At 43.9% G+C, this 19,212-nt stretch overlaps 2 protein-coding genes across 9 annotated transcripts in view; both read left to right on the top strand.

Moving 5' to 3' along the window:
• The window catches only part of LOC137355680 (dedicator of cytokinesis protein 7-like), a 158,298-nt gene extending 150,405 nt beyond the window's left edge, over window positions 1-7,893 (top strand). For all 6 annotated transcript variants that reach the window (XM_068021107.1, XM_068021106.1, XM_068021105.1 and 3 more), the window contains 4 exons: window positions 220-363; window positions 2,703-2,809; window positions 3,308-3,475; window positions 3,925-7,893. In XM_068021107.1, coding sequence (XP_067877208.1) covers window positions 220-363; window positions 2,703-2,809; window positions 3,308-3,475; window positions 3,925-3,967 — 462 coding nt within the window. In that variant the 3' untranslated portion in view covers window positions 3,968-7,893. The remainder of the gene's footprint in view (window positions 1-219; window positions 364-2,702; window positions 2,810-3,307; window positions 3,476-3,924) is intronic.
• A 6,076-nt stretch (window positions 7,894-13,969) lies between these two features.
• LOC137355679 (KN motif and ankyrin repeat domain-containing protein 2-like) overlaps window positions 13,970-19,212 on the top strand; it is a 129,121-nt gene continuing 123,878 nt past the window's right edge. For 2 of the 3 annotated variants that reach the window (XM_068021101.1, XM_068021092.1), the window contains exon 1: window positions 13,976-14,010. The gene's annotated coding sequence lies outside the window, so the exon portion shown is untranslated. Of the gene's footprint in view, window positions 14,011-19,212 lie in introns of all 3 variants that reach the window. The other variant, XM_068021094.1, reaches the window with a different exon arrangement.

Genomic DNA, 19,212 nt, shown 5'->3' with positions numbered 1-19,212 from the left:
ATGAAAGGGACATGAGTTTAAAAATGAGGAAGGTCGGAGTAAGAAGGGAACTCAGGGGCACTTGGGGGAATGGTCTTCCTCGTCCATATCTGTCAAGCTGTGCAGAGGATTACTTGGGGAGGTCAATGCGGAGGAGAATACAAGAAACCATTGAATGTGATCCTGGAGAAAGGATGTGGAATACATTTTTATATCCCCTTCCTATATTCCCATTTTCAGATTATACTAATCCCTATTGAAGTAGCTATCGAGGATATGCAAAAGAAGACTCAAGAGTTGGCTTTTGCCACACACCAGGACCCAGCTGATGCCAAGATGTTGCAAATGGTATTACAGGGAAGTGTAGGAACCACAGTCAATCAGGTAAAGTGCCTGCGTGCTCTCTCTAATCGGGTAAAGTGCCTGCGTGCTCTCTCTAATCGGGTAAAGTGCCTGCGTGCTCTCTCTAATCGGGTAAAGTGCCTGCGTGCGCTCTCTGTTCGGGTAAAGTGCCTGCGTGCGCTCTCTGTTCGGGTAAAGTGCCTGCGTGCGCTCTCTGTTCGGGTAAAGTGCCTGCGTGCGCTCTCTGTTCGGGTAAAGTGTCTGCGTGCTCTCTCTGTTCGGGTAAAGTGCCTGCGTGTGCTCTCTTTCTAGAACATTTTTCAGAAATGAACATGTTTATTTTTTGGCACAGTGTACATCCTATAACTAGATGCATGTGTCTGCTACACCTGTATAGGCAGATGTGGCAAAACCATGAAATGGTGCATAAATTGTCTCCAAGTCTTTAATCATACACCACAACACAGAACAAACATCGCTCCTCAATGATCAGGACTAACTGAGGGGTTTATAGTTGTAAGGATTAAGGAGCACTGTCCCTGATTAGCCGTGCATGTGGTGCCAGAACACCCCTACAGTTTATTGCTACCTTAAGCTTCATTCGGCAGAATGCCTACAGAACTGTTGCTGTTTCAAATTCTAAGTTTGCCTTGTATTTTTCCCAGCAGTTTCTAACAATATATAATGTTTTATTATGATAATGTTAGATATGTGGGTTTTGTTCTTAATAGTTTTCCTTTGTTTACCTGCCACTGCCTTCTGCCTTCAGTCTGGGATTTGGGGTTACTCCTCCTGATTGGATTAACCCTTCCACCTTCAGCCGGGCAGTGTGGATTTTGCTTCCTTTCTGCATTCAGCTCAGGTCACAGCCCTAGCCTCTGTGCTTGCTCCTGCTGCCTGCTTACCCCTTGGACCTAAGGGATTTCAAATGGTTCACCCATCATTGCACAAGACCTTGGGGCTGGATAGCCCCGGGCCTCACTTCTTCCTCCAGAAGTGAGCCTACAACAGTCTGAAATATACCTCCTATGTTTCCTTCAGGCAGCCTCCAGTTAGCAACCTAATGGGGAAAAAGAGGGTTAATTCTACAGCGGGGCTTCTGGCCACACAGCAAGTAAAATCCCAGTTGAATTCTATAACCAGTGTTATTTTCCTGTCTAATTCGTGCCGTAGAGTGCACCTTTTCATAGATGAGGCATGAATAGCAAAGTAGATAAAGCACACTGTCCAGTGAGGTACTAGGCACACGCATTCCTGGTTTGCCTCCTGTTCCTTGCTCAGTTAGCTGATCTTGGACAGGGCAGAATTGAGGCTTTTCAATGGGCCTTACAGTCTGCGGAGTGTGGGGGTGGGGCGATGTGGGAGGGAGGGGAAAATAATTTATTAGGGTTCCTACTACTCTCCATTGTCTGCATGTGGATGTTGGATGTGCAGGATTGGGTTTTGCGAAGATGCCTCCACAGTTGATACTTCACAGTCAGCTATGCAAAGTCCTGTTTAGACCACACCTGGAGTATTGTGAGCCCCACACCTTCGGAAAGATATATTGATTGGCCTTGGAGGGAGTGCAGCATTAATTTACCAGAATGATAACGTGGGCTCCTCAAAGATTAAGTTGTGAGGAGAGCTTACACAAACTAGGGTTGTATTGCCTGCAAATTAGAAGGGTAAGCATGATTTGATCAAAGTTTTCAAGATGTTAATGGGGGAACAGATGGGGTAGACGGAGAGAAACTATTTCCACTGGATGGGGACTAGGGGGCACAGGCTAAAAATTAGAACCAATCTGTCAGGAGTGAAACACTCCTACACACAAAGGGTGATCACAGTTTGGAACTCTCTTACGCAAACAGCAATTGGTGCTCGATCAATTGTTAATTTTAAAGCTGAAATTGATAGATTTTTATTAACCAGAGGTATTGGGGGATATGGGCAAAGGCAGATATATGTGTAGTTAGGTCACAGATTTGTCATGATCTTATTGAATGGAGGAACAGGCTTGAGGGCCTAAATGGCCGCCTCCTATTCCTATTTTCACAGTCGAAATCCTCCAAACACTCATTAGCTAGTCTCGTATATAACGAATAGCCACTTGGACAAGCTGCATGAAGAACAACTGGTATCTGTGCTGCCATAAACCAGCTCGTTGTATTCACGAGAGGAGGTGAGAAGGGATCAAATTGTGGAATGTAGAAACTGTATTCTGTATGCTTTTAGCACCGCCCCTATTTCTTTTCTAAACTTTATAAACTTCCCTTCTGGTCTGTAACATTTTGTCAAACCAGCAAACGGTTAAAAGTGAAGAGCAGTTTCTGAGTTTATGAAGTTTGTAACAGATGTGCAATTGAAATGATCCTGATTTCTCTCTGAAACTTTCTCAGGGGCCTTTGGAAGTGGCCCAAGTTTTCCTGGCAGACATTCCAGATGATCCCAAGCTCTTCCGACATCACAACAAGCTACGCCTCTGCTTCAAAGACTTCATGAAGCGGTATGTCAGCAACTTTATGTCTACAATGTACTAGTCAACAAAGGATTAACTCTGCATTACAGCTCACAACTTCCTTAACTACACAAACCCCAGCTGCATTGTGGCTTGCCCCTTTTAAACCTTTCCCTTAAACATTCCAGAACATGCACCATCCTGTGGCTGAGACTGGGGCAAGGAACCTGCTGTTTGTGCAACACCAGTCGTAGCCTGGCATCAGACTGGTGAATGCAGATTGAAGGAGAATAGTGACTGCTAATTAGGAGGTGGCAGGTCTTCCTCAATATGAGGTAGTGTCTGACCTCCACTCTATCACCATAATGTAGCCCAGATCAGGACCTCCCCAGCAAGAAGTGCAGGCTGTGAACTACAAACCATTTACAGTATCTCCTGGTAACATGGATCTCATAATATCAAATGGCACTTGGTACCACAAAACCTGTCCTGTATGATGAGAGGTTTGCACTTGACACAGCTGTGTAACCAGTGTTTTATCTGTAGGTGTGAGGATGCCTTACGCAAGAATAAGACTCTGATTGGAGTAGACCAGAAGGAGTACCACCGTGAGTTGGAGCGTAATTATCACCGACTGAAGGAGTCTCTACAGCCAATGATTAACAGGAAGATCCCCCAGTTATACAAGTCTCTTATTCCCAGCACAGGCCACCGGTAAGGGGTCCTCGTAAAGCTCTCGGGGACTGAGAGCCAGGCTACACTGGCTTAGTTAAAATTCTCTTCCACCTCTGAGACTGCAGTTTCACTCAATCCATGATCGATTTATCGATCTTCCTTTTCCTTCTCTCTTTTCCGTACTCTCACTGTCAACTCCAGGGTTGAATATTTTTTTCTTAAAATCCTCTCTACCTCTCCCCCCTCCCTCTTCGCTCATCTTCCCCTTCTGCTCCCTTACTTGCCCTCTCACCTGCTCTCCCCATCCCTCTCACTTGCTATCTCGTTCTGCCTTTCTCATGTTCTCCTCCAGGGATTGATTTTTCAATTTTTTTTCTTTTCCTGCCTCCCTATGCCTTCAGTTTCCCAACCCTCCCTGTTCCCTCAGTCTTGCATTAGTTATCGGTAACACTCTCCAACCCTTAAAGTTTGTCTGCTTTTTTTTTCAGAAATTCGTTCAGCAGATCAAGTCTGCGTAAAGTGGAAGTTTAAAGACCTGGCAGATGCCTTTTTTCTTTTGTTTCTTGGGTATGAAGGACCTGGTATGAAGAAAGACCATGTAAAAGGGACAAGGCCCAAGTACTCAGGGTTTGTTATCTTTAAAGAATCCTCTTCAGCACCCGTCCAGCAAAAGGCAGGTGACTACCAAATCCAAGCCAGGTGTGATTGTAGCTTAACCTTCACAGTCCAGTGTCGGGAGACCATTTTCCAGATAAGAATCGTAGCTCCGTGTGAGTCTAGCCGCTAGATCTGTGTGAGATGCTCTTGTATGACTTGTGGCATCACTCCATTCATTGCCAAGAGTGAGCTGCCTTTTAATAACCCAGACATTTTAAAACAATACTCGTCTCATCACGCCAGTGTCTCCAGCCAGATATAGGCAAGGAGCTGTCTTTGTGTAATTTGTTGTTCTTGTCCTATACATTTGTCCTCTGTACAGTATTATATGGTGCACTCTGTCACTGGTAACCACTGGCAATAACCGAAAAAGTTTGACATGCGCCCAAGTTGTGAAAAGGGGTGCTGGTCTTTGATGGAAATATTTTATTTTCTTGACATAAAAGTATCTTGAAATGCAGAAAGGAGGTGTTTTGGCACTGGTTTGAGTTGCCAGTGTGTTATGTAGCACGTCCTGGGTCAGTCTTGGTCACAAATGCCACTGGCATGCAAAACAAACTAGACCACCCTGGTGCCTAAATAATCGCCAACCAATAGCTGTTTTGTAATTTATCACTGAATTACCGTTTCTATTATGCACATATTTTTTGTATTTACCTTTTAAGAACCACTAAATAACCAGCTGGAAGTTTCAGATACTAGCTCCTTCTCATTAGATGTAGGTTACAGACTTGGAGTGAGATTTTGAAACAGCTTCCCAGAAATGGCGTCACTACACTTGTCTCCTAATGCGGGGGGCTTGTGGTGTTTTATCTCCTCGGTTCTTTCACCGTTGCCCTTCAGGGTACTTTTTTTTGATGGAATTGTTAGTCAATTAGGTGGTGGGACTGCCTGTTGTAGCCTGAAGACTAGTGAGAGCGCAACACATTCACTCAGGCCTTCACGTGCCAACCTCATCTGACATATGGACCTGCTAACCTGATTTTTGGAGATCTGCCTTAGTTGGAAGGTTTTTGACGGCAGCACCACTTATCATTCCTTTCTTTGGACACAGCTAGTGGAGGAGTTGCCAAGCAACAATCTTATCTAAGTGGGAATCTAGCTGATGGTAGAGGTGGAGCAGTGGGTCCTTAAGAGGGAAAGAGAATATATAGATCTGCAACGGATGATGTTGGGGTATTATTTGGAGGTTGTTGGCTTCTACTGTGTAAATTTTTAAAACAAAATTGTCCCAGAGGAGACCTTATTGCAGTGTTGGAGGATTGATCAAGATTTACAGATAATATGAAGTGAATGCTGTTTACAATTTTTTTTAAATGTTTCTATCAAGAACATGATAGTCTTACTGTAAATAATTGTTTCATCCCCATGTCTGTATTCAGGGGCTAAAATGACGCAATAAGGACCCAATGTTATGAGTGTCAGAGGGTTAATGCTGTGCCTACACTAACATAGCAACATGCCTTGATCCATACAGAAACATCTCTGCTCAGAAACGGGTAACTCAAAACAAATGTGTTGCTCTACCACACCACTTCAGTAGGTTAACCCATCCCATTCACTGCCATGTTCTAAGGCTGAACTCCTTCGAGCTGGGCATCCTGTTTCACATTGTTACTGGCATTAAATTATGTCTGATCTGTATTTTCTGTCATTGCCTTTAATTTAAAAACAATCAAATTAATTTTCCACTGCATTCTCTAATTCTCTTAACTTTGATGCAGATAATGGAAGGTCCTGGGGTAAATGACTCCCCGGGATTCATTTGTGTGATTTTTACACTGGCTCCTCCCATCAATTGGAACCAGGGTTTGGTTCAAGATGGGGGCAACTTTCTTTCCATCCCCATTCAATGTTTGATGTAAACCAAGGGGACAATTCTGGATGAAGCCACAAAATTTCCATTCAGTCCCGAGTGCCTTTGTCCTTGGAGAGCAGCGTCCATTCTGACCTATATTTTAAAACCTGATCCTGATGTCTCATTTTGAACTAGATGATTGTAGTCTTTACTCAGACCTGTTTTTTTTTAATGATTTGTTCTTATTTATTCAGAATTATTTAAAGATTTAATGGGATATTTTACACAGAGGATGTTTATGAAGATTGATAGAGTCTGACACACTTATTTTATAAACTCCAGTAATCAGGGCTTTTATTAGTCAGTTCCTTAGGCTAGGGTTGGTTTGTCCCACATCCCTCGCTACCCGCAAAGGGAGGAAACTCTATTCCCAATCCAGATGTCATGGCTATGTCAGATGTTCAGGTTTGCCACACTTGTAGAGGTTTGTGCGCACAATTCCCTAACATTAGACACCCTGCCTGGAAGGGAAGCCTGTTCCTGCTGCATTAATAAACCTTCAAGCAGCCAGACTGAAAGCAGCATTGACTAGGCAGTAATAGATGGGAGGGAATAGTTGCCAGCAGCCCCCAGTGCGAGCTTCTACAGTGCTTGCTGGCACACTGCTGAGTCGTCACTGCTGACTCTGCTGTTGTCCTCTGCTGCCAGTCCCCCACACACACATTTTTCAACAGGTGCTACTGGATAGTGACCAGGGATGGGATTCCCTTGCTGACATGCTCAGAAGCCTGTAAGAATGGCCCTTACTGTCATCCTGACTGATTCACCATGTGAACTAGACTGAACCATTAAAAGCAAAACAAATTGGGACCAAACATGGGACCAGCATTAGAGGGCAGTAATGAGCTGGGGAGGGGGAATTTTCATCCCTACACTGTTGTAGCAACAGGAAGGAGATTGTAGAATACTCAACTTTTCAGGGCTGTGGCAAGTCAAGTGAGAAGAGTGCCTTTCTGCTTTTCTGGTCAGAGATTGGAAGAGGCCAGAGAGGCCTGAGGGATGGGACAGTCCTGTGCCCATCTCTTATTGTGGGGGGGATGGATTTTGATCAGTTATACTATAAGCATGGCTGCACTGGTGTGATTCCCACAAGGTGACACGCCTGCAGTGCATCCAGCACTCAGTGACACTACGTCCATATGAGTAATATATTTTTTAATTGTGTGGTTTATATTAAAATTTCATATATGTCAGTGAGTAACATATCTGGGTTACAAGGACCAGCAACGTCACAGGACTGTTGTCATAAATCCATCATTCACTGACTTGTATTTAAAAAATGCAAATGTTAAAAATCTGAAATAAAATTCTGGAAACACAGCAGGTCAGTTAACAAGAGCAATGTGCACTAATACGACGTCTTTCACGTAAGTGTGTGCCCAGGCACTTTACCAGAGAACCATGGGGGCTGAGTGCAAGGTAGGGTTATTTCCCTTTCCAGGGCTAACTAACTTGCTGTGTATTTCCAACAGTTTCTGTATTTTTACTGACAGCTAGGACACAGTTACATGCATTCATTGCAGTGTTCTGGATTTAAATGTGCCTTTGTTGGCGATATTATCATCTAGTAATCGGAACAAGAAGACCCTCACTTATTGAGAACACTACAAAGATATTTTACTGGAGTCAGATCTCACTATTCGAGCTGTTATAAAATAAATGTTTTTAATTGAGTGGAAGTTGTTTGTAGGATGTAGGTCTTGGTGTATGGAGGGTTTCCTTCATTGCACATTCTTGATAAAGTTCTAACAATACTGTGGGACCTGGGTGCCCTCTGTCAAAGTGGAAACAGTCCCACAGACCATCTAAAAAGCACCGGTTGCTGGGAGTTCTTGAGTCCCTTTGTGTTGCCCACTCATCTTCAACCTGCTTTTCTCAGGTTGGTGTGTTGACTCAGTGTTTTTTTTTTCCTAGATTACCTTTGCACTTTTTTGGGGGGACAGGGTGGGTTTTTGGGGGGGTGGGGGGTTGTGCATTCAGGAAAAGGTTACTTCATGTCTTTGAAATGTATTTTTCTTTTTCAACTTGTAATAGTCTATGTAAATCAATAAAGAAAAGACCAAGCTGCCTTTGTTACTCCAGTGTGCTTTTATTTGATTTTCCCCATGCTTCCCTGCCCTTCACCAAATCAGATGATTCTTGATCTGAAAGAGGTGGCAGTCCAGCTACAAAATGAATGGATGGCACCAACAATGCTTCGTCACCCATCCCTGGGAAATCTAGGTGAGATGAGGTTACAGTGCATTTCACTGAGACTGCTCAATGTCACCTGTTTATTGATGCCGACTTCAGTGCGGGTATCAGGTTCCAGTTTCAAGCACAGCTTGTGCAGAGAGTAACACTAATATGTTAGATCAGTGAGATATTTTGCCTGTTAATTTGTTCTATTTCATTTGATTTTCTGAGGGTCTCTGCTGTGCACTGTTTCTTGTGTTCATGGATGCATGCAGACCTTTCCATATGCTGTTCTAATGGGCCATTAGGTAGTGCGAGAGAACAGACTGCAAATGTTCCTCAGGTGGAAAAGGCTCAAAGATGTTGCTTGAACTGGAGAATTGTAGTTATGAGAAAAGATAGGATAGTCTAGGGCTGTTTTCTTTGGAACAGAGGAGGCTGAGGGGAGACCTAACTGAAGTGTATAGAATTGTGAGGGGTCTAAATAGAGTGGATAGGAGGGCCCTATTCCCCTTGGTTGAAACCAGGGGGCATAGATTTAGGGTAAGAGGTAGGAGGTTTAGATGGAATTCAAGGGGAAATGTTTCCACCCACAGGGTGGTGAGGATCTGGAACTCACTGCCTGAAAGAGTGGTAAAGGCAGCCTCAACATTTGAAAAGTACATGGATATGCACTTGAAGTGCCCTAACCTACAAGGTTATGGACCAAGAGCTGGAAAGTGGGATTGGGCTGAATGGCTACTTGTCGGCCAGCATGGGCACGATGGGCCGAATTGCCTCCTTCCGTGCAATAAATTTCCATGATTCTGTGCCTCATCACAATGCAGCTGAGACCGGAGATGTATAATACTAGGAATTGACTGCACTACCTGACACTGTATTACAGCTCAATGTTGCATTGAATGACAGTATGTTACAATGACAGCATTGCACTCAGTGACACAATACATACAGCTCACTGATGCTCCAGCTACCTGTTTGTGTTCCAGGTGGATATTAAAGATCCCATAATTCTTTCTGAAGAATAGGATGCTGTCTTCACTGACGTTCCTCCTTCAAACAAAACCAAAAAAAATTAATCTCATTGTGAGAGATGTTATAAGGTGCTATATAAAGGAAAGCACTTTTATTCTGTGGAACTTTGAAACTGAGTGAAAACAGATCCAGAACTGCCTGATCGCAGAAAAATGCTCTACCAGCTGAGAATTCCTTCCAAGGGTCAAGCAGCTTCAGATAGAATCATAGCAACTTACAGCGCAAAAACGTCATTCCACCCATCGTGCCTGTGCTGGCTCTTTAAAAGAGCAGTTCTGCTTAGGCACACTTGCCCATTTTTCGTCTGTAGCCCCGTACGTTCCTCATCCTTGAGTACCTATCATTAAAATTATTTCTGGAATCAGCTTCCACCTCATTTTCAGGTAGAGCATTCCGATCTGGACAGCAATCTAGTGAAAACATTCCTCCCTTCTAGATCTTTTGCCAATGATTTCAAATATATGATCTCTGATTATCAGCCTACTTGTCAGATTGACCTGTAACCTCAACATCCATTTGAATAACACTAAGCCACTCCAGCAATGCCACTTCCTGTAAACTTTTGCTTGTTCGTAAGATGTGGGCAGCATTGGTGAGGCTGCACTTATTGCTCATCCCTAAGAACCCTGGAAAGGAGTGATGACTCTTCATGAATCAATGCAGCCATCATGCTGATGAAGCTATCATTGACGTTGAGCAGTGAGTTCCAGGGTATTGAACCAGCAATGATAGAAGAATGTATGATGTGTGGCTTGGAGGTGATGGTGTTCCCATGATATTTTTACTCTGTCCTCCTTTGTGGTAGAGGTGATAGGGCTTGACTGTGCTGCCAAAGCAACGTTGGTAATTTGCTGCAGTCCAGTAGCGAAGACGCTGTAGCTACAATGTGCCAATTGTTGAGAGGTGAATATTGAGTTGAGGGGCAGAGGCACCGAATCAGAATTACTTTGACCTGAATGGCATGGAGCTTATTAGGTGTTGTGGCTGCACCCATCCAGGCAAAGATAGGTATTCCACTGCTTTTGACTTGAATAGAGTAACTCTGGAGGGAGGAGGCACAAATTGGGCAAAATGTGCAACAGTAATTCAGTACTTTACTGGTAAAGGGTGCAGTTATACTTTATCATATAGTGATGTGGAGGAGGGAATACATAAACAGAAAGTACTGAGTCCTCCCATCTCTAATGGAAATACTTTATTGGCCTTTAATTTTTTTTTTTGAAAGGAGCAGTGACGGTGAGAGCCAAAAAAGGAGCACTGTCACCACGAGCTGAGCTTTAAAAAAGGCTCTGAGATTACAGGCTGAACTTTAAAAGAGACACTGATGGCACAAGGTGTGTTTTGAAAGGGATAATGATGGCACAAGATGTGTTTTGAAAGGGATAATGATGGCACAAGATGTGTTTTGAAAGGGATACTGATGGCACAAGATGTGTTTTGAAAGGGATACTGATGGCACAAGTTACATGTTTTGCTGTGATACTGCATAGCTGGTAATTTGCCTGGGCTTTTTGTCTCATCACAGAAGGAATAAAACAATTTAAAAAGGAGTTAAATGCTGTGGTAGGAAATCGCAGCAGCAGCCTAACTTCCCAGAAGCCATCCAGACCACTGGTTTGTGGAAGATCACCATAAAAATGATTGAAATGTCAAACACACAGAGCCAGACCGCCCCTATACTTGGGCAACATCTCAAAATATCTACTTCAGTGCAGAGTTAGTCTATAACCACATTTCCCATCCCTTGCTCAAAAAGTTACGGTGATATTCATCCAGGCTACTGTTCTGCCTGTATGTTGGCAGGCAATGGGATAGTTCACCTAAGGGCGGCGCAGTGGTTAGCACCGCAGCCTCACAGCTCCAGCGACCCGGGTTCAATTCTGGGTACTGCCTGTGTGGAGTTTGCAAGTTCTCCCTGTGTCTGCGTGGGTTTTCTCTGGGTGCTCCGGTTTCCTCCCACATGCCAAAGACTTGCAGGTTGATAGGTAAATTGGCCATTATAAATTGCCCCTAGTATAGGTAGGTGGTAGGGAAATATAGGGACAGATGGGGATGTGGTAGGAATATGGAATTAGTGTAGGATTAGTATAAATGGGTGGTTGATGGTCGGCACAGACTCGGTGGGCCGAAGGGCCTGTTTCAGTGCTGTATCTCTAAATAAAGATATCTCCATTGATGCTGCTCAAACTGTACATTGGAGCATGGGAAATAGGAGCAGGAGTAGGCCATATGGCCCCTCAAACCTACTCCACCAGTCAATAAGATCATGGCTAATCTTCAGCCACCCTATGTCCAGGTCTCTTGATTTTCTTAGTGTTCAAAAACCAAGCGATCTCAGTCTTGAATGTACTTAATGATGGAACATTCACAGTCCTTTGGAATAGAGAATACCAAAGACATTGAACGAGTCAGATTGGTGAGTCTTTGGCTAGTCGAAGGCTCAATCGGCATTTTGTCAATCCTTAGCAAAGATACTTGATAGATTGCCATGATCAAGCAAAGTGGCCCTGCCCCATGTTGGGAGGAGAAAAACTACCCTTGTTCAAATTTCAACTACTGTCCTATTGAGTATTCCGTGCAGCATAGGGCCCAGGCCAGAAAGGGTGCAGAAACTGGGCAGCTAGCGTGAAGAGGGAACTGAGGACAGAAATGAAAACACTAGTGATGCAAGGAGCTCAGAAAAAAAACACCAACAAGTCAACCACAGGCCCCAAAACTGAGCTGCCACCTTTCAAAAAAAAACCAAGCTGGAACCAATTGTCCAAATGCCAACTACAGCCTGGTGCAGAGCTAACTGACAGATACACTGAGATTTCCTTTAAGTTGGTGAAGAAGGGGCTGGTTCTCACTATCCCTGAGGCAGCAGAATGATGGAATGTCAGATGATTCATCAAAAAAAACACTATGACTGAAGACTCTGGCTAGATGCTGAGTGTTCATCCACAGGGCGGGGACTGAAGATGACAACATGGCCACTGGGTTTGTCTATTGTGTGGTCTGGTGCAGTGTAAGGAGAGAGCAAAGTCAGTCTCACTATGTCAAACAGGGCTATTTAGCAATAACATAAATTTATGTAGAATGCCCCAAACCTTGACAAGGAAGGGGTAGGATGGGAAAGATAAGAGGGAAAATTAAAGTTACTGTTGAAGAGAAAAGTTTCAGTGGATGTTGAAGGAAGTGGGTAGAAGACCAAGTGATTTTGGGAGTGTTCAGGGAGCAGGGTGGAGCGATGGTAGAGCAAAGGGAACAGTAATCCAGAGGGAGGCACGGTGAGTGTGGACTGTAGCATACAGGTTAGTGGAGAACCACTGAGTTCAAGTGGAGCAGGACTGAAGAAGGATTTAAAGATGGATGAGGATCATGAAGGTCCCCTCTTCTGATTTCATCTACCAGAGTTGTTCTCATCCAATTCCTTTCATTGTTTCCAGACCACCCCCGGCTTCCCCATCTCCAGGGAAATATAGCCCACACTTACCCAATCCTAGTTATCATCCTGCTGAATTATTCCTGGACTTGCTCCAAGAACTTCTAAAACTCAACTCAATATTCCAAACGTGTGTGTAACCAGTGCCCTGTGAAACCACAGGAGTATTTCCAAAGAGGGTGGTTTTGGTTTTGCTGATATTGAGCTGAAGGAAGTTTTGGCTCATTGATGCCGCAGAGATTTAGCTCATACTCCAAAATTGTTATGCATTGCTCCCGCGTGACTTCATAATGATGCACTGTGAAAATGATAGTCAGCATGGCGATTGGGCAGTGATACACTTTCTGCCTACCCCTGGTTCTGGCCACACTTTTCCCCTCCCCCTTCCAGGTACAGTTGTCCAGCTATCAAGCACTCTCCTATATCTTCCCCTTCCCTCCCAAGGTACAGTTCCTCAGGTACCATCCACCCATCTCCTCCCTCTCCAGGTACAGTTACCCAGGCACTAGATGTCCTCCTAGGTACTGGCTACCCTCCTTGATTTCACCTAAGTGGTTAATCTTACCTGTGGGCTTAGTCGGTGCATTAACTGCACAACCAAGTCAACCCTGTCACCATCCTCATACATACACCCCTTCCTGCAGGAGCCTTGGCTGAGATTTTTGATGGAACCAATTTTCTTCTTCAAAGCAACGGTTAACCGTGCAGTTCCAAGCACAGTGGACCAATGGATGAAGACTCCAACCGATAGATTAGGAAACTCACTCCCCAGTGGTTTCCACCATGGGGTGATCCTTGTCTGCATTAGGGAGGCACAAACTCAGCAACCGACTGGCATCCAATTCAAGTGGCAGAGGCTTGATCTACTGCGAGGTGTGACGTGATCCTGGGAGCTGAGAAACCTTTCATGCAGAAGGTGGAGAGACTAAAAGGAGGTGAAAACTAAAATGTTAAAGTACAAATGTTCAATAATTATAAATTAATTGGAATTTGATGTATACTTCAAATGGAAAAATTTGCAGGGCTATGTGGATAGATGTGCAGGGCTATAAGAGCAGGGCATTCATCTAATTGGACCTCTCTTTCCAAAAGGCGGCAAAGTGACGATGGGCCAAATGGCCTCCTCCTGTACTGCATAATTCTATATTAGAGTATGGCATCCTATGGAAAACTGTGAATATATCCTTTAAGTACTTTCTGGCAGCGAGTTTACAAAAAATCTAGGCTTCTGGAGCATTAGATAAGAATTGCGCGCTACCTGCAGAGGTTTGTTTCTGTTGCTCCTGAAGATTACATTGTACGTTTGTTCCAGATGTGGCAATTTAGAGAGAGTCCCTTAGCAATCGATTGGCCGCTTGGAGCGAGGATTCTCAAACTTCCCTGGTTCTCAGTTGAAGCTGGAACCCCTGGGAGTGAGCTTTCAATGTAAGTCACATACGTTTTTAAATACCGTTTATTTAAAAATAAGTTGATATTTTCAATCCTGTTCTTTGCATTTACTATAATAAGATTTGTTGTTTAAACTGTGCAGTTGTGATTTTGATGGAGTGGATGAAAGTGATGAGAAAGTTAGAAAATGTCATTTTTAAAACATCTCTACAAATACGAGCTAGTATCCCCCACCACCAACATTAAACTGGTGTCTTTTGTTTGGACCGGCCAGTTTGGAGTTTAAACCCTTTGCGGAGTTTTTTTTTGAAGGGGGAGTGAATTGGGGTTGTGGGCTGTTACTTTTCTGGGAGTTGGGAAAAAGTTTGAGGCGCTCCGGAGGATGCGGGGGAAAAGTTCGCAAAAGTTTGAAAAAGTGAAACTGACGGGCGAGTTCATGTAAATAACAAGCTACAGGGTGACTTGTCAGCCCGAGAATGTGTTGGGAATCTCCGGCAGAATTCTCGGAAGTTTTTGGGACCGGAGGGTCAGTCAGAACAGCCCAACATTAAATTATGAAAAGAAAAAGGAATCCTCCGATTGAGGAACTGGGAGGAATTCAGCCTTCCTGGGAAGAGAGAGAAGCACATTTCCGTGTCATTTCAATTCTGTTTTAAAAGCTGGTTCCATTCGTTGACTTAGAGGCATCTCTGAAATGAGACCTGAAATTTAGATGCCAATTGAACCATCCTGCCACATTTCTGTATTGTGACAGTTTTGAGCTGAATGCTCCCATTGATCTGAAAGGATCTTTCCCTTTGGGTGCAGTAGAGCTTATTTTCTTAACCAAAACTTTCCATTTTTTTTGCTTCATTTTTCTCCTTTTATTGACATTCTGCTGCAAGTCAAGATTCTTATATCATTTCCAGCTGAGAGTAGGGTTCCTGCTTCACAAGAACACAAGAAATAGGAGCAGAAGTAGACCGTATGGCCCATTGAGCCTGTTCCGCCATTCAATACAATCATGACTGATCTTGGGCTTCAATTCCACTTTCCTGCCCGCTCCCCATATCCCTTGATTCCCTGCAAGACCAAAAATCTATCTTTCCCAGCCTTAAATGCATTCAACGATGGAGCATCCACAACCCTCTGGGGTAGAGAATTCCAAAGATTCACAACCCTTTGAGTGAAGTAATTTCTCCTCATGTCAGTCCTGAATGATTGACCCCTTATCCTGAGATTGTGTCCCCATGTTCTAGATTCCCTGACCAGTGGGAACAATCTCTCAGCTTCTACCCTATCAAGCCCTTTCAGAATCTTGTATGTCTCAATTAGATCGCCTCTCATTCTCCTAAACTCCAGAGAGCGTAGGCCCAATTTACTCAGCTTCTCATCATAGGACAACCCCCTCATCCCAGAACCAATCTAGTAAATCTTCGCTCCATTGCCTCCAGTGCAAGTATATCCTTTCTTAAATGTGGAGACCAAAATTGCACACAGTATTCCAGGTGCGGTCTCACCAAAGCCCTGTACAATTTTAGCAAGACTGCACTATTGCCATGAAATTGGGTGTCTGAGAGAGGTAATATTATTTTGCCTTCATCATTCCCCACCCCCGACCAACTCACCACACAGACCAGTTCCCATCCACATGGTGCTTAGTTTATTGGCCCCCGCTTTTTAGTTTAGAGATACAGCACTGAAACAGGCCCTTCGGCCCACCGAGTCTGTGCCGACCATCAACCACCCATTTATACTAATCCTACACTAATCCCATATTCCTACCACATCCCCACCTGTCCGTATATTTCCCTACCACCTACCTATACTAGGGGCAATTTATAATGGCCAATTTACCTACCAACCTGCAAGTCTTTGTGGGAGGAAACCGGAGCACCCGGAGAAAACCCACGCAGACACAGGGAGAACTTGCAAACTCCACACAGGCAGTACGCAGAATTGAACCCAGGTCGCTGGAGCTGTGAGGCTGCGGTGCTAACCACTGCACCACTGTGCCGCTGTAAGTTAATTAAATTCATCTACCTAGGGCTGGCAGGTCCAACACGCAACCTTCAGTTGTGGATATCTCCCCCTTTTGCTAATCACCATTCCTCTTTCTAATCATCATTTCCCCCCACCCCATCTTGACCCATTTCCCCTTTTTCTAGCACCAATCCCACTATCCTCATGCATCACTCCATTTTCTTCCCCCAATTTCCCTTTCCTCTCTCCATCTCCAGATCCCAGAATTTTCCTTGATATTCCCACCTCCTCAAGCTCTCTTTATTTATGACTGTGTCTCTGGTCCAGCTGCCTGGATTTTGCCAGGAATTCTATTAGCCCATATTGAGTAACGATTGATGTCCAGTTTGTAAACCGGGTATTTTGGGCATTAAAGCTATTGGGTGATTTAGCTTTGTGTACTTATTTCGAGAAAGTTCCATCATCCTGACAGAGTACACCTAATGTATTTGTAAACATACACATCTTAAAGGTTAGTAGAGATGTGTTTGTGCAAAAAGGATCATTAATTAACAACTGTACACATAAGGATGCTGCAGCATAACACTAGTATTAATATGACAATTCATTGCATCAAAATCTTTCAAGATTTCTTCACACATTGACATTCTTTTACGAGTGTGGTTGTCTGCAGATATGACGCAGCAACATTCCACAACAGCAATGAGATGCTTGGCCACTTAATCTGTACTTGGTGGCAGATGGAATGTTAACCAAGGTATTGGGAGAACTTCCTGCTTATCCTCAAATGATGTATATTTAGCAACCACCTGAACTGCTAGAAAGGCAGATTGGGACCACATCTAGGAAACACCCCACATTTGGCAGTGCAGTGCACCTTTCAGTATTGCACTGTTGTCAACCTAGCCTACTGAAATCTTCTTGTCAGTTTGAACCTTTAGTGTTCCAACACAGAGGTGTCAGCGATGATCTAAGCTTACATAGCATGGTTTTGATTGCCTTTGCATCATGCTCTTGGCACTGTGAGACACTAATTGAATCCAGGAGGCCATTCAGCCCATCATATATGTGCCAGCTCTCTGATTAGTCCCACTCCCCTGCTTTCCCCATAGCCCTGCAAATTTTTCCCTTTTAAGTAGAGATCCAATTCCCTTTTGAAAGTTGCTGTTGAATCTGTTTGCACCGCCCTTTCAGGCAGCTCATTCCAGATAACAGCTCGCTGCATTTATTTAAAAAAAAGTTCTCCACCCTGTTTTTTTTGCCAACTATTTTAAATTTGTTCTTTCTGGTTACTGACCCTCCTGCCAGTGGGAACATTTTCTCTATCTACCCTATCAAAACCCTACATAATATTGTAAAGATAGTTTTTTTTTTAATTCATACATGAGATGTGAGCATCGCTGACAATGTCAGCATTTATTGCCCATCCTTAATTGGCCTTGAGAAGGTGGTGGTGAGCCTCTGACCTCGTGATGATGAAGGAACAGTGATATGTTTCCAAGTCAGAATGGTGTGTGACTTGGAGGGGAATCCACAGGTGGTGGTGTTCTCATGCCCTTGCTGCTCTTGTTTTCCTAGGCAGTAGAGATGATGGCTTTAGAAGGTGCTGTTCAAAACTCCTTGGCAAGTTGCTGCAGAGCCTCTTGTAGATGTACACACTGCAGCCATAGTGTGCGGTTGCTGGAGGGAATGAAAGTTTAGGGTGGTGGGTGGGGTACTGATGAAGTGGGCTGCTTTGTCCTGGATGGTGTCAAGCTTCTTGAGTGTTGTTGGAGCTGCACCTCCAGGCAAGTGGAGAGCATTCCATCACACTCCTGACCTGTGCCTTGTAGATGGTGGACAGACTTTGGGGAGTCAGGAGGTGAGTTACTCACCGCAGAATTCCCAGCCTCTGTCTGACTTGCTCGTAGCTACAGTATTTATATGGCTACTCCAGTTAAGATTCTGGTCAGTGGCAAACCCCCGCACCCCCACCCAGGATATTGATGGTGAGAGATTCAGCAATGATAATGCTGTTGAACGTCAAGAGGAGGTGGTTAGATTCTCTCTTGTTGGAGATGGTCATTGCCTGGCAATTTTGTGACACAAATGTTACATTGTCACTTATTAGTCCAAGCCTGAATGTTGTCCAGGTTTTGCTGCAAGAGGGCATAGACTGCTTCATCATCTGAGGAGTTGCGAGTGTATTGCATAGTGAGAAAAAAAACTAGGTTAGATTAAAAAGGAACCAAATGTTGATCATTGTTTTTCAGTCCTTGTTTCAAAGCTGTGTAATTATTCTTGATATTGGGTGAATATGGAGGATATCATAAGAGCTCACAATATAAGTATGGATGAGAAAGACCATTCAGTCTATATAGTTCATTCAGCTAAAATGACCCTAAAGCGGCCAATTGGGGCATCAAATTGCTCTTTTAATGATTCAAGGATTTTCACCTCCACTGCTGTACCAGAAGTCTATTCCATCTATCAGTCACTCTCTGTATGAAGAAAAACTTCCTGATATCAGTCCTAAATTTATCTTTATCTATTTTGAACCTGTTAGAACCTGGACCTACTCCCACAATTTAGTTTGACGTCATTTTCAGGATACCATTTACCGCGCTATGTACCTCTCAGATGCCTTCTTTAAGGTTGAAGATCCCAGTCTTTACTCATAACAATGTGGATCAGTGATTGGTAGATTTTTGTTAGGCAATGGTACTAATGGTTATGGCACCCAGGTGGGTAGATGGAGTTAAGACACAGATCAGCCATCATCTAATAGAATGGCAGAACAGGCTCGAGGGGCTAAATGGCCTACTCCTGTTCCTATGTTATCAGGCTCAGGCCTCTTTTCTGCATTGCCTCCAGCAATTAAATATCTCCCTTGTAGCTCAGTGACCGGAACTGGACACAAGGCGCAAGGTGTGGTCTCGCCGGAGCTCTATCCAATTTAAGCATGACTTCCTCAGACTTGCACTCTACTGTTCTGATTATATAGTTACAGCATTCTGTTTGTTGATTGCTGCTCTGCATTGATTGGACAGATTGAGCATCCAGTCACTCCCAGGTCATTTTCCCTTCGCTATTTGAACACCATCCATGAAATACGTGTTGTTCAGGCAGTTCACTGCGGATGTTTGTTCCGACTTAAATATTTTGTACAGTACATTCTAGCACTTCTGAGACTGCCTCCTTTGATTCATCCCCTCATACCCCCTCCCATTTTAGAATCATCTGTAAATTTGACCCTCTTTGCATTGTCCAAGCAGCTGTTTGTGTGGTATGCACTGA

This window comes from Heterodontus francisci, chromosome 43 (genome assembly GCF_036365525.1).
Source record: "Heterodontus francisci isolate sHetFra1 chromosome 43, sHetFra1.hap1, whole genome shotgun sequence".
Lineage (NCBI taxonomy): Eukaryota > Metazoa > Chordata > Chondrichthyes > Heterodontiformes > Heterodontidae > Heterodontus > Heterodontus francisci.
This window is presented reverse-complemented; position numbering and strand designations above follow the sequence as displayed.